The sequence below is a fragment of the Chroicocephalus ridibundus genome, chromosome 3 (genome assembly GCF_963924245.1).
Source record: "Chroicocephalus ridibundus chromosome 3, bChrRid1.1, whole genome shotgun sequence".
Classification (NCBI taxonomy): Eukaryota; Metazoa; Chordata; class Aves; order Charadriiformes; family Laridae; genus Chroicocephalus; species Chroicocephalus ridibundus.
In genome coordinates this window covers 71,733,686-71,761,175 of record NC_086286.1, presented here as the reverse complement: position 1 = coordinate 71,761,175, position 27,490 = coordinate 71,733,686, and the positions used below count along the sequence as shown (strand labels likewise).

At 37.7% G+C, this 27,490-nt stretch overlaps 1 protein-coding gene across 2 annotated transcripts in view; it reads left to right on the top strand.

The window, feature by feature from the left end:
• The window catches only part of NKAIN2 (sodium/potassium transporting ATPase interacting 2), a 571,249-nt gene that overhangs the window by 241,421 nt on the left and 302,338 nt on the right, over window positions 1-27,490 (top strand). For both annotated transcript variants that reach the window (XM_063329688.1, XM_063329685.1), the window contains exon 2: window positions 15,963-16,100. In XM_063329688.1, coding sequence (XP_063185758.1) covers window positions 15,963-16,100 — 138 coding nt within the window. The remainder of the gene's footprint in view (window positions 1-15,962; window positions 16,101-27,490) is intronic.

Sequence of the window (27,490 nt, the reverse complement as noted above, 5' to 3'; positions counted from 1 at the left end):
AGCCTGCTCTATCTATGTGATATTTTTTTCTTTTGAACATACACGTGATACAAGTGATTTGTTCTTGTTGCAGTGAAAGTTTTGGGTGGGGGTGTATCCTGTAGCAGTTACCAGATGTGTCGCCTCTTGATGCCGTGCCAGCTAGTGTTCATCCAATAAAGGGCCAATTAAAATAAGGAAGTTTTCATATTTTGGATGCTTTTAAAGCGTCAGGAACACCATCACCTTATTATTAACGTACCTCACAGTCTTACATTTTTTCATAGTATACATTATTAGAGCCAGGTTGTAATACAGGTAACAGATGCTTATTAGAAACAGATAGATGGCTCTCTTCTGGTTTTTGATAATGAAAGGAAAGTGCCACCTAACAGTTGTCTTCAGTGCAAGCAAAGGCTATATACTTCACTGGTTAGGGCTCTCAGCAGGACTGAGGACGTGTCAGCTATTCTCCATGCTGGGGTATTCAGCTGTTGTTTGGGTGAATTTTGGTAGGTCTCAATCGTTCTCATTCTTCAGGCCCTTTTTTTAAATTGAGATAGTGGTATTTCATGTCCTTTTGTGAGAATTTTTGTATAAAAGGCACAGTAACAGACTTGCAAATTTATTTATTTATTTAGGCAGGGTTGCTAATCACCACAGAGAAGCAGAACAAGAGGAATCATAGAATGGTTCAGGTTAGAAGGGACCTTAAAGATCATGTAGTTCCCCTGCCATGGGCAGGGACACCTCCCACTGGACCAGGTTGCTCAAAGCCCCATCCAGCCTGGCCTTGAACACTTCCAGGGATGGGGCATCCACAACTTCCCTGGGCAACCTGCTCCAGCATCTCACCACCCTCACAGTAAAGAATTTCTTTCTACTATCTAATCTAAATCTCCCCTCTTTCATCACATCAATACTTATCCCAGGATAGACAAAAGTTACCCATCCCAAAGGATGGATAAATCCAAACTGGGCCCAAGTTTTCCTGTAGTCTCATTTTATCCACAAATACTTGACCTGTGCCTTAGTTTTGCACACCCTCTTTCCCCCCTTTATCTTTACATGTAAGTAAGTGGGGCCTTTTACAGGATTTTTCTGAATTTTTGAACTAGTGTTGTTCAACATTAAGCTTATGTAACATGTGCAATAAGATTAAAATGAAAACAAGGGGATAAGGAGTTGTAAATAATGGAAGTAATTTTGTTTTGTGTTCTCCTATTTTTTGCCTTTCCCATTAGCCACTAGAAAACAGCTTTTTACAGGACCTGAGAAGAGATTATGGTCCTGTGGCGTTACTGAAATTTAAAGGGGGGTTGTCTCTGAAATGATCGTGTTTAAAAGTAATTTTATAAATAAGTTTAGGCAATATGATTTTAGATCATGTTGCTTTGGTTCCTGACCCAATTTAAATGTAAACACTTTCAAAAGTCTGAAGGCATAATATTGTGTGATTTAAGCATAAGTATACATATTCTTGTATGCTGTCAGTGGGCATAATTTTAATACAATTTGTGATTTTGCAGTAATTTCATTGCAATTTAAATTGAAAAGAAAAAAAAGCTGTAAGCTACTTCAAATGGAAGATAAAAAAAAAACATATTAGATGAGAACAAAAGATCCCCTAACCACAGAAACTTGCCTCGGGTGGCAGCCAGTAGCAGTTGCCTAGAGAACAGTGCAGGACCCTGCAGAGCCTAGCCATTCCATCAATTTACCCTCTCAGGTTTCAGCAATCAGTAATTATGAGACTTAAACCAAATGCTGTGACCAGACCATCGTTTCTAACTGTTATCAATGGACTAATTTTCCATGAAATTCTCTATTTTTTTTTCTGTCTAAAGCGCAAAAGTCTGTGGTAATATTTTTCCAGGTTTCATTATTCAGCTTGTGAAACAATATTTCCTTTTTTTTTTTTTATTGTTTTCAGTCACTCTCACATCATTGCAGTTGGCCATCTCTATTGCTAGTACTAGGAGAAATAATAAAACTTGTTCCCTACTTATTTACCTTGTATCATCCCTGATTTTAAAGACTTTTTCATATCCCCCTACAGCTCTCTCTTTACTGACTTCAAGAGTCCTAGTTGGCTTAGTCTGTCTTCAGTAGAAATCCTCCACCATTGTGATCATCCCTGTTACGTTTCTTTGTACTTTTGCAGTTTTACTGTGTCTACTGCTGCAAGCATGCTGCTCTCTCCGATAGTGCAGTTCTGTTTCATTGCCTACTCTTTCCTAATGATTTCTAAAATTTCGGTTTTGTTTATCATCAAGCTGACATTTTATGCTAACTATCTGGAATAATTTTATAATTTCCTCAGTAGTAATAATTAATTTAGAAGCATTCACTGTGTATGTTAAATATTCTTTCCCAGGGAGGTACATAATTTTGCATTTATCAGGAGTTTATTTGTTCTGTCATTTTGATGCCTAGTCATTCAGTGCTGTGATATCCTTTGCAACAATTTGCTGTCGATTTTAATATTGTCTACCTTGCAAATTTGGATAGTCAGAAGAATTCAGCACTTCCATACATAACCTCTTCTTACAACATGTTTTCTTCAAGTGTTCAGTATTGCCAAAGTTTTATGAAGGAACAGGTATGCTGAGAAGGTTCAGTCACTGATTCTTAACATCCTTCAGCAAAAGTAGTGTTGATTCTGCTGCAACAAATTATATTCATCAAAATGTTTTCCCAATCTAACGTAATTGTAGTCTGCAACACAGGAAGAGAAGAAGCTGGTTGAATAGCATTTGACCAAAGTTATACTCCATCACACTGACTGTTGATAGGACATTAGCTGGTGTCACCACTGGTTCCTGATCTCCTTTTAGGAGGGTGGAAGAGAAAGTCCAGTGTATAATAATGCTGAAAACTAATATGTACCTTTTCACCTTACAGATTAAACTGGTACACAGAATAAAATATTCAGAAACATTTAAATAAGATAGAAACTTAATAATTAGAGAAAGTCAATGAAGTCTACAGTTCCAAGGGACTTTGTCTTGAAATCAGGATTTAAATACTGCCTGGGTGTATTACCCTGAGATTAAAAGATTTTGTCTGAATCCCATGGGGAATCTGTGGCAGTCCTTGTAACAGCAGACGGCATGACAGTTTATTCATGGACTATCAGTTGTATCAATTCATTTAGTAATAATTATAACTTTTTCAGATTAAATGGATGGATCAGATTCAGTTTTTCTCACTTGGGTGCCTGCACTTAGTCAGACCAGATGTCCCTCTGGAGGCCTTCAGAGACACATACTTTCATTGAGTATATCAGAAATTTGGTGGAAGTTCAATACCTAAAACACAGACAGAAGTTAGGGTTCTAAATTAGGTAGATTGGACCTCACCTCTGTTTTTTAAATAGAAGTTATGACTGTGATGGGCAAGTGTCTTCTTTCCTAGGAAAGTAGTGTCATTACATGGGGAAGGTTTATTTGCTCAGCTGTAAGGGTTTTACATCCACGTATGTGGTGAAATCTACTTCTGGGCAGGGGATGCAGAAAGAGACTTGATCGCAGTTTAGCAACATTCAGCCCAGCAGGGAAGGCAGTTTCACCTAGAGGAGGGCAGCTATGCAGGAAGCAGTATTTCCTATCTGAGCTTATCGCAAAGTATGAAGATGAACTTCACTTCAAAAATATCATTGGCATTGGCAAATTTGTCAGCTTCGGGCAGAAATCTGCTGGCACCTTGGTTAATTGCCCACAATACAAAGGTCTTTGTCCTGGAGTTTTACTTTCTGGCATGATTTTCTTTGTATAGTGCGATAAAAGAAAACTTCATGACTCCTGTTTTTAATTCATATTTTCCCAGATGTGCACAAGCGTTATCTATTCCTTCTCTCCAATGTTGAACTACCTGTCAATAGCAGGGCATTTAGAATGGACATTGGTTCTTTCTTTCCTTGGCTGCAGTAACAGAGCAGCAGGGGTGAAAGAGGTTGGCTCTGCTTCGGTTATTTTTTACTGCTCAGAAAGAAGACAGCAACGTAAGCTCCTTTTCCACCTAACTGTACTACTTGCCAAGGAGGTCAGTTGCCTGCATCTTCATTTTAAATGGAGTTCTAATCAGTATGTCATCAGGCTAGGGATAAACCACAGGATAAACCATTACCCCAGTCAAAACTGTGCCATGCAACGCAGAACAGGAAGCGGCAGGTGCAGCCTTCATTGCACAAAGGTATGCTTTTGCTTTAGCACAGAAGCAACACACACAATATTATCAGATTATCTTTTCTTGAGTTAAAAATACCCTCTCTAGAGGTCACCTACAGCGTTAAGAAATGTGAAGAAATTTGGTGTTATGTAGATGTTATTTTTTCCTATTATTTCATTAATAATAGGAGTCCACTTTGAAAAAGACATTGTAGTTACCTTCAAATAATTGTATTAAAAGCTACTGTCTAGCAAGGGTTAGAAAGTCAGTAGGCGTGCATCATTTAGAACACTGGCTAATATGATTGTAGGAAAAAAGCTCTACTGTGTGATTTTTTACAATCTTGTGTAATATAGCATACGTTATGAAATTAAATTGAACAGTGTTATCCTTCCTCTCCTAGTCTAATCCACACTAAATCGGTCAAAAACAATTATAAGTACCTCTTTTTTGAGATGTCATGATTGGGTAAATGATTGTTTTTTGTATAATTTGAGGAGGTCATTTACTACCAACATAGAGCATGTAAAATGGCTAGATTTAAGCAGCTAACCTAACGTTGTCAGCTCTTCTCTTTTTTTATTTTTTTATTTTTTTTGCTAGGCACTGTAGAAGAGTCTGGCTCAAGCAATTTAATTTGCCTTTCATAGTCTATCACAAGGCTCATGATTATTTCTTACAGCAAAAAATTCAGTGCAACAAATTAGTAGATTCTGCTATGTTGGTTGGGCTGCATTCCAATTCCTGCCTTAGCGATGCTGGCTGCCTTCAGCGCTGCCAGCACAATAATTATTGCTGAGTTTTCTAGACCTCATCAAACCAGCAAGGTGATCACCCCCTTGGAACAGCTGGGGATATGAGGTATGGAAAAGTAGAAAGAAATTGCTGCGACTTTGTGCTATCATGCCAGCAAGTGCCACTTGAATGATAGCAGCTATTGGCAGGGGTAGGGCTCGGCTGGAGGAGAGCTTGCAGCAGTTCTAGATTATAGCTTTTGCTGCTTCCAAGGAGAATTGCTGTGGGCACTGAATTAAAGAAAGTAAATTGGAAGGTGAGGAAAATGAAGATTTTGAAGGCAAATGTAGAAGTGGAAATGATGATTTGTGACAATGGAGCAATTTTTGTTTTACTATATGTGATTGGCTCTTTTATGAAGCAAAAAACTTCCACAAACACCCTAATGTCAGCTATGCAGGTTTGTTAGGCAGCCCTCTCTAGCCTTCCTCACATAATTAAGGTACCAACCGGTGTCAGCAGATTGATATCGTTCTTGATCCAATACAGAGAAGTGTACTACTACTTATCAGTATTTTACCATAGGAAGTACAGAAGCAAAGTAAAAAAATAATCTTATAGTCATCATCAAAAATACTTGCTGAGAGACTGCTACTGTGCTTGAGTGCATATTTTGGATAAACAAATGAGTTTAATCCAGGACACTTGACACTAACCTTTACACAAAATAAGCACGCAGTAAAAATCAGAGTTTAGCCTCAAGTTAGTTGATGTGAATTATCTCTGTGTAAATCAGAGAAGTGTTATTGACTGCAATAAACATTTATGCAAATAAGAAGACCCATTATATCCCTTTTTAGTATCTCTGTTTTTTTTCCTCTTTCTCCCTTTTGTTTGAACATTTTAGTTTTGGTCCAACTACTTTTTATTTTCTGGACAGTCTACTCACATGGAAGTGTAATATTTTGACACCATTCTCATCACTGGGGTACAGTGGCACCTATTAGCAGTTCACTATGGAATATAGCAAGCATTCATCGTGAATTGCCATTCATCATGTGTTTCATGCATTGGCACAAAGTCTTTTGTCAGGGCTGTCTTTTCAGTCTTAACAGACTGGGAGTCGAGCTTTGTGTTTCACTATCTCTTAAGCTGAAACTTTATTATCGTACTCCATTTTTCACTATTTGCTACCTTGTAAATTGATAAGGCTTGGCTGCAAACAGATAATATTTCAGAAACAGTGTACTCAAGAGAAGGATATATGTGTATGCATGTGTGAATTGGCATACTAAAAAGAGGTCAGCATACCGTATTAGTACATTAGTCATTACAGACTAGCTTTTTATTCATTACATTTGTCATCAGGGCTAGGCAAAAGGAATTGCCAGTCTGCCTTTTAATTTTATTATAGCTTTAATGTTGGAAGAGGCAAGGGAATGAGACTGTAATCTGTACTGCTTACTTACATTACAGAGGCTGTGCTTTCCAGGGGCAGGGCATGGGGTTTGTGCTTCTTTAAAACAGAAAGCTTAGGGTCCAATTCATTTAAACATATTGTTTCATAAAACCAACAGAAACATTTTCTTGTTTTCCTTGAAATGTTTAATGTGATCTTTTTGAGGGCAGTGTCTTGACTGACTCACTCTATCTGTCCACAGGGCTTGGAATGGTGACCCCAACACCAATTGCCAAATGACCTAGGGTTTTCCTGTAATTGCTATGACAGAATATGGTGTTACATATGCTGATTTTTTTTTTTTTTTTTATAATCATGTTCCAAAGCAGATTGAATACAAAGGGTGAAATATTGAAAATTGCTGCAAATTGCCTGGCTCTAATCAATGATTCTTGAGTTGACTTAACAATCTTGAACGAGCCTATGAGAATCCTCCATTTTCTTTACCAAAAAAAAAAAAAGCTTCACCCTTACAATAGAAAATTCTGTTTGTGGAACTGGGTTGTAGAGAACAAGGGGTGTTCCCCAGCTGTGGTTGAATTTAAAGGTGCTGGACCTGGGTCACTGTGCATCTGGAAGATGAGATCTGAAACCTTGTACTTGTCCCTGGGACTCTGGTGCAGAGAGCAGATAACAAGGCTGACTCTTAAGGTAGCCATGTTGCGGAGAAGACGCATTGCTGCCTTCAGCGCTACTTGGAGTTCCCTAAGGACTAATGGCTTTATACACAGGTAATAGGCAAAGTTCAGCAGCTAGAAACTTTTCTGACTGTGACTGATGTCAATTATCTCACTTCCATAAAGCGGTCTGTATAGTTTAAATGTCAGTTTTCAGGTTGTGCCAAGGCATGAAAATGTAGCAGGTGCTTCATATAGTCTATATAAGAACAATGAATATTCCAACAGGGGCATTTTAAGAGAGATTTCTGTAAGGTCAGACAAAGTCAGCATCCTGCTTAGCCAGGTTTAGTTGTGGAATGAGTGACTATGAAGCAAGGAGTGCTTCATAGAGACTCAGTGCCTTATGGGTCTGACATGGATTAGTTGTCATTCTCTCACTTGCTTTGTGGACACTCTTATATGCCTGAATACAAGTAAAACCACCATAGTGACTCTAGATTGGCTATTTTCACCAGATACAGTCCTCTGATACCAGATGCCCGGTTCTTATTATCACATCGTTCAGCCCTGATGAGATAGTGAGTGGTCCCTGCCAATACCACTCAAAATTATTTGTCTAATGACGTTTCTTACAGGTGTGCTTTTCCTGCTGAAAAGGAGAGGAAACTAATTTTTTGTTGTTTTTAAAAGGGAACTTTTTTCTATTTTTAGCTGAAAAAACATACACAGAAGATAGTTTCACTACCTCAAGTTAATATACCCTAGATACATCCTCTTGTCAAATCCAAAACAGCATTATCACATCTTTGTTGAGTTTACAAGTGTAGTATACTGTGATTTGGATCACTGTGTAAAAACTAGTTGTGTTGTTGTGAATGAAAGTGAGACCTGTTTTATTGTCAAATATTTCCATAAAGACAGAAACAATTTGAAAGTATCAGATAAAGCTAATCTTTCTGAACGCTCTCTGAATGCTTGATTTTGCCTTCAGGCTTTACTGCAGGCAAATTCAGATTGTGCAATTATAAAATATTATTAAAGCTTAATTCAAAAGTATTTTTATGTTCAGAACTGGCTCAAGGCTTCTCAGCAGATTCAGTAAAATTGGATTTTGCCACCTTAAAGATAAGGTGTGGGAGCCAGGGCTTTGATGCTCTTGCTAGAAGAAGGGAGCAAAGGAGAGAGAGGAACAGGGCTAGAGCAGAGAGGTGGAAGGGAACCCCTGAGAGATCAGTCTTGGTCTTCCCATTGTCAGTGGCAGAGCAGGAGAAGATGGGGTTGAGCACGTTGGCAGTGTTTAAACCTGTTCTTTCCAGTGGTCACTAAGCCATCTATCGTGGTCCTTCCCTTGGCCACAGTCACAGCTAGCCTGTTACAACATTATCTTGGCTTTAAGGTAAACATGAACCTCATAACTTGACACAATTTATTAGTTTGAGTCTGAACTACTTTTGTGCACATTCAGTCCTTATCTTCCTGGTTTTGGTGGAGTGCAAATACGTCTTATTAAAATAAGGCACAAATTCTTATTACAAATGATCATGAACAGGAAATAAATTACTTTATAGGGATTAAAACTCTTAGCACCTCTAAGCCACTAAAATCCTGGGGCTGAAATACTAACAATGATATTTAGCCTCATGGGTAGAACAGCGTACATGAGAGATTTTTCAAATTTTCTTTCAGGCCTTTTTTTCTTTCAGAAAGTTTTTTCTTTCTTTCAGTTTCTTTCAGAACCAGGATGTGGTTCTGATACAAATCTAAATCTTGTTGCTGTTGGCCAGCCAGAAATAAGTAACTCTCTAGTCTTAAAACATACGCACATGCACACACACACAAAATTTGCTGTAACATGATGTTAAGATTTGTGATCTAAATTGCAGCATGAACATAAGACCCCGACCCATTTAAGCTAGTCATTGGGATCAAGTGTGCAGCTGTATTTAAAACTTTGCTCTGAAGACAAATGGATACACTGGAATACTCTTCTGGTTTCAACAGTATTGGAATCTACTATACCTCACAAATTCTGAATTTTTGTTTTAAGTTATTAACAAAGGTGAATTTGGTCTTGTATGGTAAAAAAACAAAACCAAAACTATAGACATCTGAGACACAATTATCTCTATAGCTCTGTGCAGCTCTATAAAATATTGCCATGAATTCAAGTATTTGCTCCAGGTTTCAAAATTTAACACACCTTAAGTGCAACACTTATTTAATTAGGCTTTTATTGTAATTCTAGGAATCTGGTTCCTATAAGGTTATTTTTAAAATAATTTGAGGAAGCAGTATTAAAAATACCAAATCATTGAGTGTAAAATTAGGGACTTCCCCTTCCCCCCCCCCCGTCATTTATCTCTTGCATGGATATTGGTATTTCATGACTTTTGCAGAGAAAGTATTTTGCAAGAATAGAACTTGTTGATCAAGCATTTTGCCATCAATTTCCTCTTTTTTTTTCTGCCCGCCCACACAGGAGGCGATTCTTTCAGGGAAGTACTTGGAAGACAGGGTTTTGATTTTGTTATTGTTTGAGTCGCTGGGTCTCTATTTAAGTATGGTGAAGTCTAAATATTTATAAATTGTGAATATAATACCCTGAAGATATGTTCAGTGCACAGTAAATCATTTTTATTTAAACCGTCAGCTTTACCAGCTCAGCTTTAGCTAGAATCTTTCTTATTTTCATGTCATAAGTAATAATAACTGAAGTGTTATTTAGATAACGGTTCTGCTTCTCATTATTACATAACAGAAAACCTACTGTAGAAAGCTTGTATTTACCGGGTTTTTATTATTACTGTGTTCAGTTAGAGAAGGCAGCAGCTGAGACTTAGAATACACTCTGTACCCATGGAGAGCCCTGTTGTCCTCAGCAAGTCACAGCAGAAATCCACTTGTAGACAATACGATGCAGGGATGTGGTCTTACACAGGATTTTTAAAAACTATGATTACCTTCTTATCAAGTGTGGTGAAGGCCTATTCCTTCTCTCAGCAGCATCAAGCGGATTAAGGACAGGGGCTTAGTATATACGTGATTCCTTTAAGGAACCAATGGACAAGTGGAAACTAATTCCTTCTTGATTTTAACTTGAATTACCTGTGCTTGTGATGGTTTTTATTAGATGTGCTGAGAACACCGTTGTGTCGACAGCTCTTCACAGAACTTAATTTTATTTTTCTCTTTCTTCTTACAGAAAAATTCAGATCTTTTTTCTTTCCCTGCTGTCTTGCGGTAAAGGACTTGACTCATATGCACATATACACTTGCAGATGTATAGGTGTATTTTGTATGGATTTGACTTTCAAAATATTCTGGTTTTCTGCTGGCTAACTGTGGAGAATTCATTGGGTAACTGGGCCCTCTATCTCAGGATACTATCTGAAATTTCGATGAAAAATTAAATGAACCTCTCTAAGGAATGGGACAAATGTATGCATTCTGCCTCAAAATGATGGAAGTTCTGGGGAAGGGTTAGCTGAGGATGTTGTACATGATGCAGGTAGGATTTAGCATTAGAATTCTTTCATAAGCCACAGGTCCAAAATACTTACATTCATTGGGGTCTTTTTAACTTTCTATGCCATAGAACCAAGAACTGAAAGTCGTTAAAAAACTGTATGTCTAACTTAAAAACACAAGCAAATGATTAGAAGCTGTGGGCATCTGATGCCACACAATTGAGCTGAAGGGACTTAATGAGTTACTGATTAGAGCTTAATTTCTGTAGCTCATTCTTAGCCTGCACCAGTCATGATATAAACCACGGCTGCTTAATTCTCCTTCACTGTGATTTAAGCTAATACTCTCTTCTTCCTTTGGAGTGAGCTGAGAGCCTGTTACCATGACTCAGCTGATGAGTCCATCCGTTGAGTCTGATACTGTCCCAGGCCCCAGCGTACTGGGTTCCTCTGTGCTGGGTGTGCTGTCCAAGGGCCATGGCTGGCGGGGGCCGTACATACCAGCTTGTGCCTGTGTGCGCTTTAATTTATAGCAATGCAAAGTTTTGATTCTGTATTATTGTGAAGTAGTCGTGGTTGAGTTTCTTCTCAAGGAGCTTGCTGAGGAAAGGCACTTTGTCATTTTCCATTTTGGAGTTTGTGTTATAAATCATCTTTTGACTGGTTTCTCCTTTGTGGTTCCTGTCTGAAATTTTAGTCCAATCATATACTTTAAAAATCATCTCAAAATGGTTTTCTTTATCCTCTGGAAATTCAATTCTTAGATCCCTCAAGGTCAGTAACACTGTTAACCTATTAACAACTAGCCTCTGACAAGAATCTGGAAATAGCTTGAGCTATTCCAACTTGACAGTATACAGGCTGATTTTATTTTGTATTTATTTTTAAAACAGTTAGCAGAAGTCTGGAAAAAAATAATGTATTAGTAAAAATGGTTCACTGTAATTACACTTAACTCTTCTATAATTTTATCAGTGATTACATAAGATAATCTGTCTATGATATTTTATTTCTTTGAAAGCCTTAGAAGACAACGTGGTGGATGTTCATTTTCTAACATTACAAACTGACTCTCCATAACCCTACATTTTGGGTTTACTGAATTATTAAAATGTAGTTGGATTAGAACTTATTTTTCTTTTCTTACCATAGTGTACATTTTCACCCAAAGGATCCATTTTTCCTCATGCCTGTTCTCATTTTAAACTGTTTTTTTCCAGAAGAAGAAGGAAAATGGACAATTCCTTATCTATTCCTAGAGTTTAAAGATTATTATTTCTTTATCGCACCTTTTCTTTGTTCTCTGTAATATCCTTGAAACATCATTAAACATTTGAAGCTGGTGGATTTGATTTGGAGAAAGAAGTGCAGTTGGTTAACCAAAAAATTTAAGTTTTTAAAGTAAAGGGGAAAAAAAATCATTCAAAATCAGGTCTAAATTTTCTCTTGCTATGTAAGGAAATCCCTTATGATTCTGGCATCTGTGGAAGAGGAGGAAGCTACATAATACTGTTTTTAATAGATTTTGTCAGTACTTTGTCCTGCTTTTCACTTTTCCCCTTTTAGAAACACAGCCCGAATGAGATTTTAATTTTTTTTAGTAACTGCATGTAGTAAGTCCATATTGTTTTTCTGTTTTTGTTTGTGGGTTGTTTCTATTTTCTCTCCACCTTCATCCCTTCAGGAAGTGGGAATAAAGGTCTAGTTCTATCCTATATTTTCCATTTGATAAATCTGCAAGGCACCTTGCTGCGGTAGTCTGGTCTTCTAAGGAACAGCAGCTGCATTTCTGCAGCATTTTATATCTGCACAGTGGACCAGAACGCTCCTATTTCACACATCCAGCAGTACCCACACACAACTGATTCCTTGGAGTGACAGGAGAAAGTCTAATAGCAAGTCTGCCTATGGCAAACATGAGGTAGATACATAGGGACAGAGGTGGTACGGACCTGTCTCCTTGTTCTGCACCGCCAATGTTTACTCACTGCCTTGTGTGCCATGTTTGGGGGTAGGTGCCCCCCCCTGAAGTTTCAACATGGCCACAACATCTGAGGGCGTGGATGCTTGGTGCTGAAGAAATTGCGGTACATAGGCACGTGGGAAGCGACGATTCGCATAGAAGAGCCATTTATCCAACACAGCCCCATAAAAATCTTTTGGTGGAACTATTGTGTCTTTCACCAAAAGAAAAAAAATAAAACAAAATATATTTGATGCATGATAGTGCTGTTTCCTTTTAACCTCAAGTTGCAGCAGGAGTATTGGGTTTTCTACTTTCTTATATAATTAACTACTGTGTTGCAGTTTTTCTCTATAATTGGCATACTTAACTGTATGATTTCCTACTGATTGAATGATTTGCATCATCCCTTGTGTTTTTTGCTTGCTGAATGCCTGCTGTTACTATACTAGAAGCTTGTACAGTCTAGACTCTTTTTGCTACTGCTTTGCTATTGTCATTTAGTCTATGTTCAGCTGATGAAAATAAGAGCTGCGTGCTCAGAGTGAGCATTTTCCCTTTGTTACCTGTTTAACAGCACTTAAGGTGTAGCAGATCTTTTGCTGATACCCCTAATGGACTTCACACAGACCTACATAACACTGCTTTATGTCATGTGTTGGTCTTTTTTATATAAATTACTGTGTCAGTAGTAAAGGAAATATTTCTTAATGATAAACTTAGAAGTACAGGGAGTCTGAGATTTGATGAAGTTCCTAATACAGCTTGGCCTTCTTTTTCTTTCTTCATCACGTTGTCACCATTAGAATATTACATCTTGGGCTTCTGGGAACTCCTCTATGATGTTGCTGCTAGGGAGAGTTGTAGGATAGCACAAATCAGTTCATTAAGATCTTGGATGATGTAGGACAAAAATACTCTGACTGGCTATAAGGTGGATGCATTGTGTGAAAGGAAATCTTTGTTGTAGAGAGGAATTCAGTGGTTGTCATGAAACCCTGAACTTTCACATTCAAAATGATATGGGAGACAAACTTGCCCAGGTTTATTTTGAGAATCCCTATGGCTGGATGCCAGGTGCTCACCAAAGCTGCTCTGTCACTCCTCCTCCTTAGCTGGACAGGAGAGAAAATATAAAAAAAGGCTCATGGGTCAGCATAAGGATAGGGAGAGATCATTCAGCAATTACTGTCACAGGCAAAAGAGACTTGGGGAAATTAGTTTATTACCAATCAAATCAGAGTAGGGTAATGAGAAATAAAAACTAAATCTTAAAAACACCTTCCCCTCATACCTCCCTTCTTCCCAGGCTTAACTTTACTCCCAAATTCTCTACCTCCTCCCCATGAGCAGTGCAGGGGGATGGGAATGGGGTCAGTTCATCACACGTGTCTGCTGCTCCTTCCCCCTTAAGGGGAGGACTCCTCACACTCTTCCCCTGCTCCAACATGGTGTCCCTTCCACAGGAGACAGTCCTCCACGAACTTCTCCAATGTGAGTCCTTCCCACAGGCTGCAGTTGTTCATCAACTGCTCCAGTCTGGGTCCCTTCCACAGGGTGCAGCCCTTCAGGAACAGGCTGCTCCAGTGTGGGTCCCCCACAGGGTCACAGGTCCTGCCAGCAAACCTGCTCCAGCATGGACTCCTCTCTCCACAGGGCCACAGGTCCTGCCAGGAGCCTGCTCCAGCACAAGCTTCCCATGGGGTCATAGCCTCCTTTGGGCACACATCTGCTCCTGAGTGGGGTCCTCTACAGGCTGCAGGTGGATATCTGCTCCACCGTTAACCTCCATGGGCTGCAGGCAGGGGAATCTCTGCTTTGGCACCTGGAGCAGCTCCTCCTCTTTCTTCACTGTTCTTGGTGTCTGCAGAGTTGTTCCTCTCACGTATTCTCTCTCTATCTGCAGTTGCTGTTGTGCAGCACTTTTTCCCCTTCTTAACTATGTTATCCCAGAGGTGCTACCACCATGACTGATGGGCTCGTCCTTGGCCAGTGGTGGGTCTGTCTTGGAGCCAGGTGGCATTGGCTTTTTTGGACACAGGGGAAGCTTCTAGCAGCTTCTCACAGAAGCCAGCCCTGTAGCCCTCCCCTTCCCCCTGCTACCAAAACCTTGCCACACAAAGCCAATGCACCCTATCTTAAAGTTCAACATATGTCAGTAAGTACTATATAATTAACACTCTTTTCCATTTGCGATTCTGGTGTAAGTGTAGGCTGTCTTTTTACTGGCAAGTTTTCCTACTTAATTTCAAAATTGTTGTGGCAGTGGACTGCAATGTGAAAGTTGAAAAAGTCTCCCATAGCTATATCATGCAAGAACAGTAGTGAACAGTAGTTAATTATTCATTTAGTATTTGATCTCAAAAGGTGTTATTCTTTAAATGAATGGAGCGTGTGGCAGATACACTTAATTCAATTAATCCACAGCGTAATATAAACTGAGTAAATAGTCAGCTGTAATTTAATGAAACTTTATAAAGAAACAGTCTGCTTTTTCTTTCTTTCTTTTGTGTGTGTGGTGTTGGCATTGTTGTTGTTGTCATTTTTGTTTTTATTTTTATTTTATTTTTTTTTAATTTTAATTATTCACATTTTCATGAAAATCATCTATTCACCATTCCAGTTAGTGAAATCGTTGGAATGGTGTCTAAGAAACTCCTTACCCTTTCTGTCTAAATTTAATGCACCATCATGTTGCCTTCTAATATTCATATCAATATTATTTTTATCAAAACATGCCATTCTGCTTATGGGTTGGGGTGCAGTGCTGTGTTTTGATATAATGTCTGAACACTAGTTAAAGGACACCTACTATTTGGATTCTGCAATGAGATCTACTGATACTGTTAGAAATTCTACTTTTTAATTTATCTACTTGGAATGGTGTTGCCTGAAAACAGTCATCAACAGCCCAAGATTGCCCCTTAATTCACTTTTTAAAATTAAGTATCTAGAGTCTTGAGTAACAGCTTATACTTCACCTGATGTTTGTGACAGTGGGAGGAGGTAAACTAAAGTCATTATTAGTAGAACCAAGTCAAAAAGTTGCATGCGTTTGGTTACAGGTTAAAGCCCTCTGACAGGATAGCTGGGGACATAGGGAAGAGAAAAGATCAACAGGCAGGGAAACAGTGGAAGTAAAGATACAGGACTAGGCTGAAGAATGGGGTTTGGAATGGAAGCAAAGTAGCTGAGATGATGTCATAAGTCTGCCACTTATTTTCAGCACCAATACCCTAGAGCATTATACCATTTACTAGTATATGTAACAAAATGATTTGTGTTTCTCCTCCTGCAAACATACCATCCTAGTGGACAGTTTAGTATCTCGGTAGAATTGCCCACGTGAATATTTTAGCTAGCTGAATGTAACTCAGTAAATTGTCAGTGAGAAATGCAGCTTTCATTAAAACAAGAAGGTGAAACATTTCAAACTCATTTCATGTTACTGCTGACTGAAGTATTTCTTGAATTCAGGGCAATTATCTTGGGTATGGGAAGGGTAAATGCCCTAAGAGATGTTTTCTGGTCTGTTCTAATCTATTTATGCTTTTGCTTTTTAATCTTAGGTTTCTGTGCTCGAGAGGCAGATATTTGACTTCCTTGGTTATCAGTGGGCACCCATCCTGGCTAATTTTATACATATTATTATAGTCATACTTGGCTTATTTGGAACCATCCAGTATAGACCTCGCTACATAACAGGAGTAAGTATTTAATTTTATTTACTTATTCTGATGTGCATGTAAAAAAAAAAAAGGTATTCCAAACTCTATTCATTAAATCGAAATCTTACCTTGGTTTAACTTTCTTCTGTAATATTGTGTATGTACTTATTATGCTTTTGAGACACCTGCAGTAGTTAAGTGGCAACAACCTACAAAAGTTGAAAATCAGTATGATGACAAACTACATGACAATATGAACTTTCAAGAAGTAAAGTCAGTTTAAAGAATTACAGCATCCTCAGAATTACAGGGATGTAGAGCTAGAATAAACGCTAGCCATAACTTTCCTAGATACGCTGGACCTCCTCAACAGATCCATGATTTATTATAGTTACTTATTATTGTTATTAACCATTGTTGCTGAAGTGCCTGTTACATATATTGCTGTTAGAAATTACAGTCCAAGTTGAAAATGAAGAATGAGAATACGGTAAGAAATGCGGGTTTGATAGTTATTGACTGAGGGCTCCAGAATAAAAGTAAGGATTTGGATCTTTATATTTTTAATCCATTTCTTTTCCTTATTCAGCTGCGTCTCATACACAGACTCAATATTGCTGTACTCTCTGCTACAATACAGTATTAATGAAATCCTCATTTCATATGCTATGTTCATTTTTTCCCCATTTGTAGGTCTATAAAAGCAGAATGACAAATCGGAAAGCCATCGTTCAGAACACCTTTTGTTAGAAATAGATTTGCATAACAACATTTCTATCAAAATTGACTGCTAATTCAGTTAAAGCTTGTATACTTTTCAAAGACAGAGAGCAGTCAAAAAGATTTGCCCGTACACAACCATATTTTCATGTCAAATGAAAGTAACTTCACTGAATCTGTACCTGCTTCTGCAAAGTTTCTTTCTTCTTATACTGTTGTTTCATATACCAGTGATCACTTAGGAGATAGAAATACTTTGCTTATACCCCTGTGCTGCCAGTCATATTGCAGTAGCGTGATGCTAAGGGTATTATATTAAGATTTGTGTCTGTGTTTCTGTCTCTGTGATTTCCTATATGCAGAAAATGTGTGCCCACATGCATAATGTCTTTACGCATGCACACAACTGATTATATTCCAAAACATATGCTATTGACATGGAAAAATATAATGCAAGCCTTAAATATTTAGAGTATTTCCTTCAAGTCACAACTCTGGGATTCACGTGACTGTGAACTGGGATTTTCTTCTTCCATTTCTAGTGCTTTGAACAGTGAAAAAGGCTTGAAAATAATAAAATAAATAAAAATAAAATAAAATTCAAGCAAGTGTCATTTAAATAAAAAGAGTAAAATGTTCCATCTCAAGACTATTCCAAGTAAGAAAAATGAGCATAAGCATAAAATGCTTATCTGAGGTAAACAAAAAAAGCTAGATTTAAATAGGCTTTTCAATAGGAGTACAGAAAATTACCTGCTACAACGATGAGTGCATTGTGAATGGGGAGGAATACCAGCCTTATAAATAGGTACCATTCACTTGAGTTTCTGGATGATACTGTTTGTGCCACACCATCCTACTAATTTTCACACATATCTTTTCTTAGATCTCCCCCTCACCCTCACTGTGTAGCCCATCTGGCTTTGTGAGTTTGCCCCCCTGGATCCTCTCAGTGAATTGGATAGAACCAATCTAAGGTCAAATTGTTTGTCTTGCTCAGATTTTATAATAGACACCTGAATCTGCCATCTCTCACAGGCTGCTTAGGTGAGGAAACAATGACGAAACTTTCATCCTTCATTTAGTTGGACCAACTGAGGAGCACTGCGATTTTTTTAATTTCTGCTGATGCTCCTTTTGGAGAGTAGCTAAAGTCAGGACAGAGGAAATGGTACTCGTCACTGGAGCTAGAGATAAGGGAACTGCATCCTTTTCTTCAGTTCTGCTGAGCCCAGAGTAGGCACCTTGTTGAAACTAGGCAAATCTCAGTGGTGTTGTCTGACACCAGGAGTAAAGTTATGAGTTCAAGGGTGAGAAGAAAGACAACAGCCTATAAACCTGCAAGTGTGTAGCTATGAGGTTTTCAGGTGAGTGGATGTAAAAACTCAGATTTCAAAAGACTCTACAAGGGTCAATCTATCTTGAGTGGACCCTATAGGATCCTTAATCCACAGTCACTTTAGTGCCTCAAGTATAGCTTGCTTCAACAAGACTATGATAAATTTTCTTTTTACAGTGCATGCTTCATAAAGGATATCACAAAAATGTTTTCCAGAGGTTTTGAATCATAGGTTAAAGAGAACAGGGAGGTTTTAAGGTGAGATCTAAAGAAATGATTCAGTGGCTTAGGGAGAAGAGGAAATAAGTTTTAGAAAGATGGGACACCACAGGTGAGAGTGTCCTTGAACTTGCAAGAATCACAGGGAAGTTTAGAAGTGGGTGAGGGGAATAGGTGACTGCATGGTTTCAAGCCTTGGAAAATAGTTCAGATTACATGGGATGCAGGAGTTGTGGTGGACAACGAGGACAGGAAATTGAAGTTTAATATCACCAGAGTGGTTAATTGTAATACAAGTTCAGTAAGAACACATTCATTTTTGCTTGTAAACCTAAGCCATTAACCAATAAATGAGCAATTGATGCAGGAGGTGAAACATCTGTTCTCAGGGTGGGAATGAGTGTCTGTTCAAAGATATCTTTTCGAAAGATAATAATTAAGCCATTTTTTGTGAAAACAATAATGATAAAAGACTGCTTAACAGCACAACGTTGAAACAGAGAATAAGGATTTCAGTAGGAACAAAGGTTAGCCAGCATAATGACTAAGATGTAAATGTGGTTTTTAGCAGTGCTATCATAGGTTCCATCAATGCAAATGCCTGAGAGGTAATAGCAATGCAAATTACTAAGGGTTCTGGAGAGAAGCAATGCTCTTCACCTGGGTAGGGCTCTGCCTGGAGGCTTGGTTTCTCCCTGTTCGGTCTATGGAGGAATTCCAGCTGTGCTGATATGCTCAGCGCATATTCCTCACTCTACTATGGATAATTAGCCACCTGACTAATCTAGTGACATTCTACAATGGAGTAACTACATCAGTAGACAAGAGAAGAGCTATGGATGTAATCTGTCTAGACTTCCGTAAGGCCTTTGGTATGGTCCCCCACAGCATTCTGGCCCCTAAATTGGAGAGATATGAGTTTGACAGATGGACTGTTAGATGAATAAGAAGCAGCTGGATGGCTGCATACAAAGAGCTATACTCAGTGGCTCAATGTCCAAGTGGCAACCAATAACAAGTGGTATCCCTCAAGGGTACATACTGGGACCAGTATTATTTAATATCTTCATCAAGAACATAGACAATGGGATTGAGTGCAACCTCAGCAAGTTTGCCGACAACACCAAGCTGAGTGGCACGGTTGATTCGCTGGAGGGAAGGGATGCCATCCAGTGGAACCTTGACAGCTTTGAGGACTGGGCCCATGTGAACATCATGAAGTTCAAAGGGCCAATGTCCTGCACCTCGGTTGGGGCAATCCCCAAAGTCAATACAGTCTGGGGGATGAAGGGATTGAGACCAGCCCTGCTGAGAAGAACGTGGGGTACTGGTGGATGAAAAATTGGACATAAGCCAGCAATGTGAGCTCATATCCCAGAAGGCCAACCATATCATGGGTTGCATCAAAAGAAGCGTGGCCAGCAGGTCAAGGGAGGTGATTCTGCCCCCCTACTCTACTCTGCTGAGACCCCACTCGGAGTACTGTGTCCAGCTCTGGGGCCCACAGCACAAGACAGACATGGATTGTTTAGAGAAGGTCCAGAGGAGGGCCACAAAAACAATTGGAGCGCTGGAACACTTGTCCTGTGAAAATGGGCTGAGAGAGTTGGGGTTGTTCAGCCTGGAGATGTGAAGGTTCCAGGAAGAGCTTATTGTGTCCTTCCAGTACTTAAAGGGGACTTGTAAGAAAGGTGGAGAAAAACTTTTTACTAAAGGCTGTAGCGACAGGACAAGGGGCAATGGGTTTAAATTGAAAGAGGGTAGGTTAGATTGAACATAAGGAAGAAAATTTTTACAATGAGGATGGCGAGACAGTGGAACAGGTTGCCAGAGAAGTTGTGGATGCTCCATCCTTGGAAGTGTTCAAGGTCAGGTTGGAAAGGTCTTTGAGAATCCTAATCTAGTGAAAGATATCCCTGCCCATGACAGGGTGGCTGGAGTAGATGATCTTTAAAAGTCCCTTCTGGCCAAACCGTTCTGTGATATTATGATTCTATGATGAAAAAGAGCAAGGAAATGCTATTGAACGAACTGATGTTTTCTGGTTCCTGCATATGGGAAATCTTGTCAATGTCATTCTACTGTTCTTTTAACATTTCTAGAAAGCATTCTCAGAATATATAAGAAGGACAAGAAGTTCCATTTGTATTGAATGTCATTCTCTTCTCCAGACAGAGGAATCCACCTGACAGGTGAAGCCCACCTTATGGCTACAGTGCTACAGAGGTAGCACTGTAAAATTAAGTATTTGTTTCTTCACTGCCGTGGGAAGAAAATAAAGGAATGTCTACTGGTGCTTGACAGTGACATGAACAAATAGAGAAAAACTTTGAAGTGAATACTGAAGTGTAAGAATTTGAGGAAAATCATGTCTAGGAGGTAGACTCCACTGTAATATCCACTGCTTATTTGTATCTTCTAGACCTGTTATATTTACTTCTTCTAGAATTAGTTCCAACAAAGAGAGAATTTTTGTACAATTTTGTAGGTTTTATTGAGCAGTCTTATAGACAAAGCAAGAGTGATAAGAAAGTGTAAAGGCATTTGCACTGAAGAATAAATTCTCCTGCCTTGAGCATAAAGTGAAGATCGAATACCAATAAGAGAGAAAAATTTTAATCTAGAAGGAATTACCTTGTTTCAGACCTGTGCTAGTAGGAGATTGTACAAATTGTTTTTTCATAATGACCTGTTCATTGCACAGTTCAAGTGGACTTTGGTTGTGTGTGAAGAAAAATTATGCAGTGGACAACAATGTTATTAACATTTTCCCAAGGATTAATTTATTCTGTTCTAGAATTTCCTCCTCTTAAACATTATAGTAACACCCCTAATAATAGTGAGCATAACAGGGACTTGTACAGACCACAACAGACTAGCAGAAGAGAACAAGGATCTCAGTTTGACACAAAGCAAATTTGCAACCTTTAAGAGCAAAAAGAATCTTGTACAGGGTAATACCTGGTCACATTAAGTCTGGGAGGAAAGGATGGATTATTACCGGTACATTACTTAACACCTAATTGCTGATATATATTAAAAAAGAGAAAGAGGCAATTACCTTATGTCTGAGCTTCTTGCAGCATCATCAGTCTGCCAAACCATTAGGCCCTAGAGAGTATAAGTGAGTTAATCTATGTCTTTTTAAAGACTAGACATTGTCAATGGCTTCAACACCCCTAGTGGGATCTACTTAATGCCTTATATGACAACTGGCCCTAAGTCTACCGGATCTGTTTTGGAATATTTCAGTTGTATATTGCAATTTAGTATCTTCCATGTACAGCAGTTCGTCTCTCATATGTACATGCTATCAAACATCATTAACCATGCCATAGAAAACTGTAAAGCCAAGGACAGCAGGGTATCTGCATTTCTAGAGACATGCTTGCTGAGCTACTTTTTTTTTTAATTTTAAAGACAGGCTCCATGTAGTTAATGATTTGGCCAGAATTTTTGACGAAAAAACATTTCAGGAGACGGTTTTACTAAATCTTGTAAGAGAACCAGTTTTCAGTTCTTTTTCCTGATGAAACAGTTATTTATAGTAAAAAAAAAAAATTCTTATGCTTAACATTTTTTAATAACTGAGTTCTTCTGAGATTAATTTACCTTATTGACCTAATCCGATTTATTTTCCAGATACTTGTTTTGTTTAAAATAAGAAAATATGTGTACTCAAGCTCAGTACAGGAGTTATTACAAAATGTATTTTACTTCTGCTTTCTTTATAACTGTTGGGAAAAAAAATGTATATAAAGCCATTTAATGAAGAGGAGGATGAAATTAAATGGAATGATCATTGTACATTCAGGGCAGCCTGCAAGACTTCTTTAAGTCTATGAAGTCAGACTCCAACCTGAGACTGCTCTCTATAAAGCGGTTTCTCAAAAAGTACTTTTGTCTCCATTCTGAAACAAATCATTCAGTTGTTCACCTTAATTACATTTATGTGATGATTTACTGTGTTGCAACTAAAATGTAGACATTTACAGAAGGACGCACGTAGTCACAAAAACTACTTACACAACTTTTCAGAGCAAATGATAATTTGAAGACATAAGCAGTAATCTTCTGCATAATCATTTTGAGCTAATGCCCAATAATGCTATAAGTACAATTAAGTAAATAAAGACCTCGAACATATTAGTAGCAGCTTTGTCTGTTGGCCATCACAGGAGACTGTGAATCAGGATACTGATTCTGTTTCAAAATGTGCCATTGGCAAGATGTTTTGTTTGCTAACATGTCGTTCAAGCACACATAATGATATTCCTCAGTTTGTTCCTTGATTCAGTAGTTTGCCATGGATAATAACGAATGTGAATGCTTATTCTGTAGTCTGTATCTATGCTCTTTCAATGTATTCAGTTACTGAATACAACATTGCTAATACTCAACACAGATTACTGGTAATTTTAATTGTAAATTAATGAACAAAATAGCTATATAAATAAATAGATACTATATCTACTTATGTTTTGAAGAAGACTAGCCTCTTAAACTTGCATTTCTGGCACAAATGTTTCTGAAAAGACAGAATTTATTTTCTGCAAATATCACTCATACCAGGAACAGAATTATTAGAATTATTATTTTTTTAGGTTATTCTGTCACTATATTTACTAAAATCTTTGCTGAATGTGAACTAGAAAGCTGGCTGAGCAAGACTGAAGTAAATCCACTTAAAATTGGAAATGGTACTTGTATGAAACATTTTTTCACTATCCATGATGTTCTCAGTGGAAAATTTCCAGGATTTATTGGTTTCAATCATGTTGAAAATATCATGATGTAAGTTGATTTGTATTTCAGTACTTACAGGCCAGATCAAAACCAGGAAGCCTGTGACTGCAGAGGTTGTATTTCCATGTTAGTAGAAAAATCTTTGTCAGTAAAAACTTAAGTAATGGCTAAAAAGTCAGAGGTAATCCAAATGTATATATACCCACTGGCAAAGTTAAAACAGAACAAAAGAGAGGTGTCTCAATGACAAGCAATAAAAGAGAATGTTGTCAGAATAGTAATTTCCCCAAATAGTGGAATTCCAGAAATTAAGCACTATATAATGAGTGTGTGCCTTAAACAGGGAGGACAGAATAGCTAATTTATTTGGGAAGTGCATGTGTATAAAGAACTTCTTACCCTTGGGATAAGAATAAGTGGAATTACTCGTCCGGTAGTTTCAAGTCACAGTAATATAAGGACACTACCATTATATTTTCAATCAGAAAGATAAAAAAGATTAAATTAAATACAAACTACACAAAATGAAGATGATAGCATCCCACAAAGTGGTCATTGTGGAAATTTCTGTCCAAACTTAAATAGAACGAATGCCCAGTCAGGCCAAACAAAATAGTTCCTTTATGCTTAGTCATTTATTCTTGGGGCTGTTGATTAAAAATTAGTCACATAGAAAGTTTGCCTTGAGTTGAAAGTAAATCAGATGAGTTTGATCATCAAGTAATAGTGACTACAATATTAGTGGTGACTGTGCCTCAGGAAATATCAAGAAGCAAACATTTATTACTAATTCTCATCTTGGTGAATATTGGGGAATAAAATCTTGATCATAGTTTAGGATTCCCAGAGACTCCCAAATTAAAAAGGAGACGAAGCAAAGGAGAAACAGCACATTCATATGGCGACTTAGTAGAGACAGTTAACTAAAATAAACTTCTCTGTGAGAGTTTGTGTCTGATGAAGTAAATTAAAAAAGAAAATGACTAAAATTATAATACAGCATAGGATTGTATAGAAGTAAGGAAAACCTTTGAAGAGCAAAGTGGATGACCAAGAATATGAGCACAAACAAAAAAGTATAGAATAAAAATAGAAAACTGTAAAGAGTACTAGTAAACCTTCAAAATGAGTATTGCAGAACCATTTTTGGGATACTTCGGTAAAACTCCAAATCATAGCATGAATTAAGACTATTACAGTGCTGGACAATCCACCTCGACCCTGAATTAACCCCAGGTTTCATTCATGGTTTCATTTTCATTATGCCAGATAAATCGATGCTAAATGAAGCACTGGTATTTTATGGTATACTAATTACTGCATAGGGGCACTTTCATGAAATGCTTTCTGTGCCATGAATAGCAACATGAATTCTCCTTAGAACTTTCCATGATAAGTATTTGATATCATTAACATTCTCTTCATTACAGAATTTATACTAAATCGTTTGGTTGAGGGATGCTTGCTGTTTGTCAAAGCGCACATTCCTAAAAAGATCCTCGGTCCTGGTCACCCTTTCAGTAATCCTCGGTCAGATCTCATCAGTGTTTTCTGAAATATCTCCATGTTCGGAAGTACCTGGAGCAAGAGCATGTTATTTCAACTTTTTCTCTTAAAAATTCTTATAAAAGATTACTGATGACAGTTTGGATGTCACAGAAGAGTAGTGTTTGGGATTCTTTTTATAGTCTGTCCTTTCCCTACTGGGTGCTACCTCCATAAGAATGACCTTTGTAAACTTTGCCAACTGCTATTTTATTGGAGAGTTTTGCTCACTTCTGGCAGATGCTGTGAAAAATTAGTAGGGATGTAAGTAGAAGACTGCCCTTTGGATTTTAAACAACATTTGCTGAAAGGGATTTCAGTTCACGGGGAGGTATGCTGTTTAATAGAGTCCTTTTGCTGCTGTTGTGCTAAAAGATTAGATTTTAGTATGTTGTGGATTTAAACGTGCTTTCATTTATATTTAAGAGAACAAGCTCAGCAGTTTATTTTTGAAACTGAATCTAGCCTACTTCATGGTAGGGGTGGGAATGTGAAGGGAGTAGAAGTTAGTGAATAGCTAACTGGTCAGAGTCATAGCTGTAGGGGTTTGACTAATCTAAAATTTAATTCTGATGCCTTGCACACATACAGAACTTGAACAAAAAAAAGCTTAAGTATTCCAATGGTCAAAAAGTCGTTCTTTCCTTACGCTTATTGGTTAGTTTATCGATGGAGTGTTAAATATCAGTTTAAAAGAGGTGGTCTGCTTTTTTACCTGATAATAAGTCCAGAAAGCTAGTCTAGGCTTCGATTACACTGGACTTTTGATTTTGACTTCTCCTTTTAGAAATATTTTGATGACTTGCAAGAGATCTCAACAGATCCCAAATTCTCCAGCCCTTGAGATTCAGCTAAGTCTTCAGCAAATACGTCGGAGAATCACTTCCAGTTTAATATTATAGAGTGTATCTGTCTTGACTGTATGGAAGAAGATGAAATAAGGTTGCCTACAGTAAGTTTCTGTGGCATTTGCTGCCTTTTTTGGCTCTTGACTTCAAAATTTTCATAATATTTAGAAAAAGGACAACACAAAGTGTTTGGTTTTTTTCATAGAAATTGTCTAAGTGAAGTTTGACTACTTTCATCTGCGCTCTTCACTGGAATATACTTAGGTGTGAGGCATTGATGTACAAAAGGATTAATCTAAAGGAAATTATGAAAAGGAATTTTCTGTTTTCAGAAAATCTGACCCAACTTCTTCTTAAGAAAGTGTAAAATATTCTTTCAAGTTTACACAGTACCCAGTTAGTCGGCCAGCTCTAGGGGAGGGCAATGGAAAAAAAAAACCCCACCCTATTGGTCAGAGAAGTAGACAAGACATAAAAAGGAAATGATCCCAGTTAAGAGACTCTAAGTATCTGATTCCTCTAAGTTTTGTATCGGACATTACTTTTTCAGCAGTCCCCTACTGCCTGAAAAGAGAGTTCTAAAGAGAAAAAGTGTACCAGCCCTCTGGATTTTCATTGTACATAGTTGAATGAGAAGCTGTCAGACTCCAAGAGGCCTTTTAAATAGTAAACATTTTGAAAACACAATAAACTCTTCTCACTTATTTGAGCATGAAATCTATTAGGTTCTTAGAGCCACTGAATCTTGAAAATTAATTTGGGATGTTTTCAGAAAATATGGTGAAAGACACCCTGGGCAAGACTCCAGGACAGAGTTTATTCAACAGCAGTTCTGCTTGAAGTTTTGTTTTCTTTTAGATTGAGATGGATTTTCTTTAATTTTCAGAAGGTTTTTTAAGTTTTCCATTATAACAAATCCTTTTAAAGATACTTAGCTAATACTGTTTTTTAAAGTGATATATATGTTGAGTATTAGAAGATGAAAGATTTTAATTTGCATCATATAATGAAGTACAGCATGGATTTCCAGGAAATTTTATGCAGAACCTGTTCAGTGCATGAAGCTGACTGATATTTTTAATTTAAATCCTTAATTATTAGTTTCATAGCAGGTTTAACTGGTGTAGAATTAAGCTACATTCAGTCTTCCCTAATGCTTTCATCCTCTTTCAATGAATCGTATTCACATTTAAAAAGTAGCCATTCAAAATGTCTCTCCCTCATCCATTCCACAGAAAAAGAAGATGGTTTTCCAGGGAGGCTCCAGTGAGGGTTACACTTATGTGTAGAACTACTAGTAACATATAACGAATATGGTATTTTATTTTCATTCAAACTAGAGCACTCCCTAACAAAATCCCTGGAAAGGTGCCAAAACATGAAGTTCCTCTACATTTCGTTTTCTCTTTCTTTAGAATAGATCCTCTGGTTTGTCACTATAATGATGAGTGGGTTTTGTTTTGCAGGTTTTTTTGTGGTTTTTGTTTGGTTTTTGTTTTGTTTTGTGTTTTTTTTAAGAACAAGCAACCTTTCTGTTAAAATAATGTCTAATTGGCACTTTGTAGTTTGAAATACTCTAAAAAGCATGGAGAATCAATGACTTAGCTGATGATGTCTTTAACATATACTCAAAGGAAGAGATTAGAGAGAAAATCCATGGATTTTGCTACCGCTACCTAAACTGCAGTTGAAAACATTAAAATTCTTTCAAATACCCAATAGCTCTGGCCAGCTAGAGATAATTAAAAACCAAGCAAGGCTAAGGTAATGTTTCCACTGCTTTGAGATGACCTCTGTAGTTCAGTGCCAAATATTTCTCTTTATCTAGTGTAAATAGATTTCTTTGTATTTCCTACAGTTCCTTCTATAGATGTTACTATGGATTTCCACATTGTTTATTTAGTATTTTTTCTGGCTAACATATATTAATTACTGCTGACATTCGCTTATCTAAGAGGTTATAGCTCCGTCTTTTTATCTTGTACGTGTTTATGGCATACATTCATGGAGTA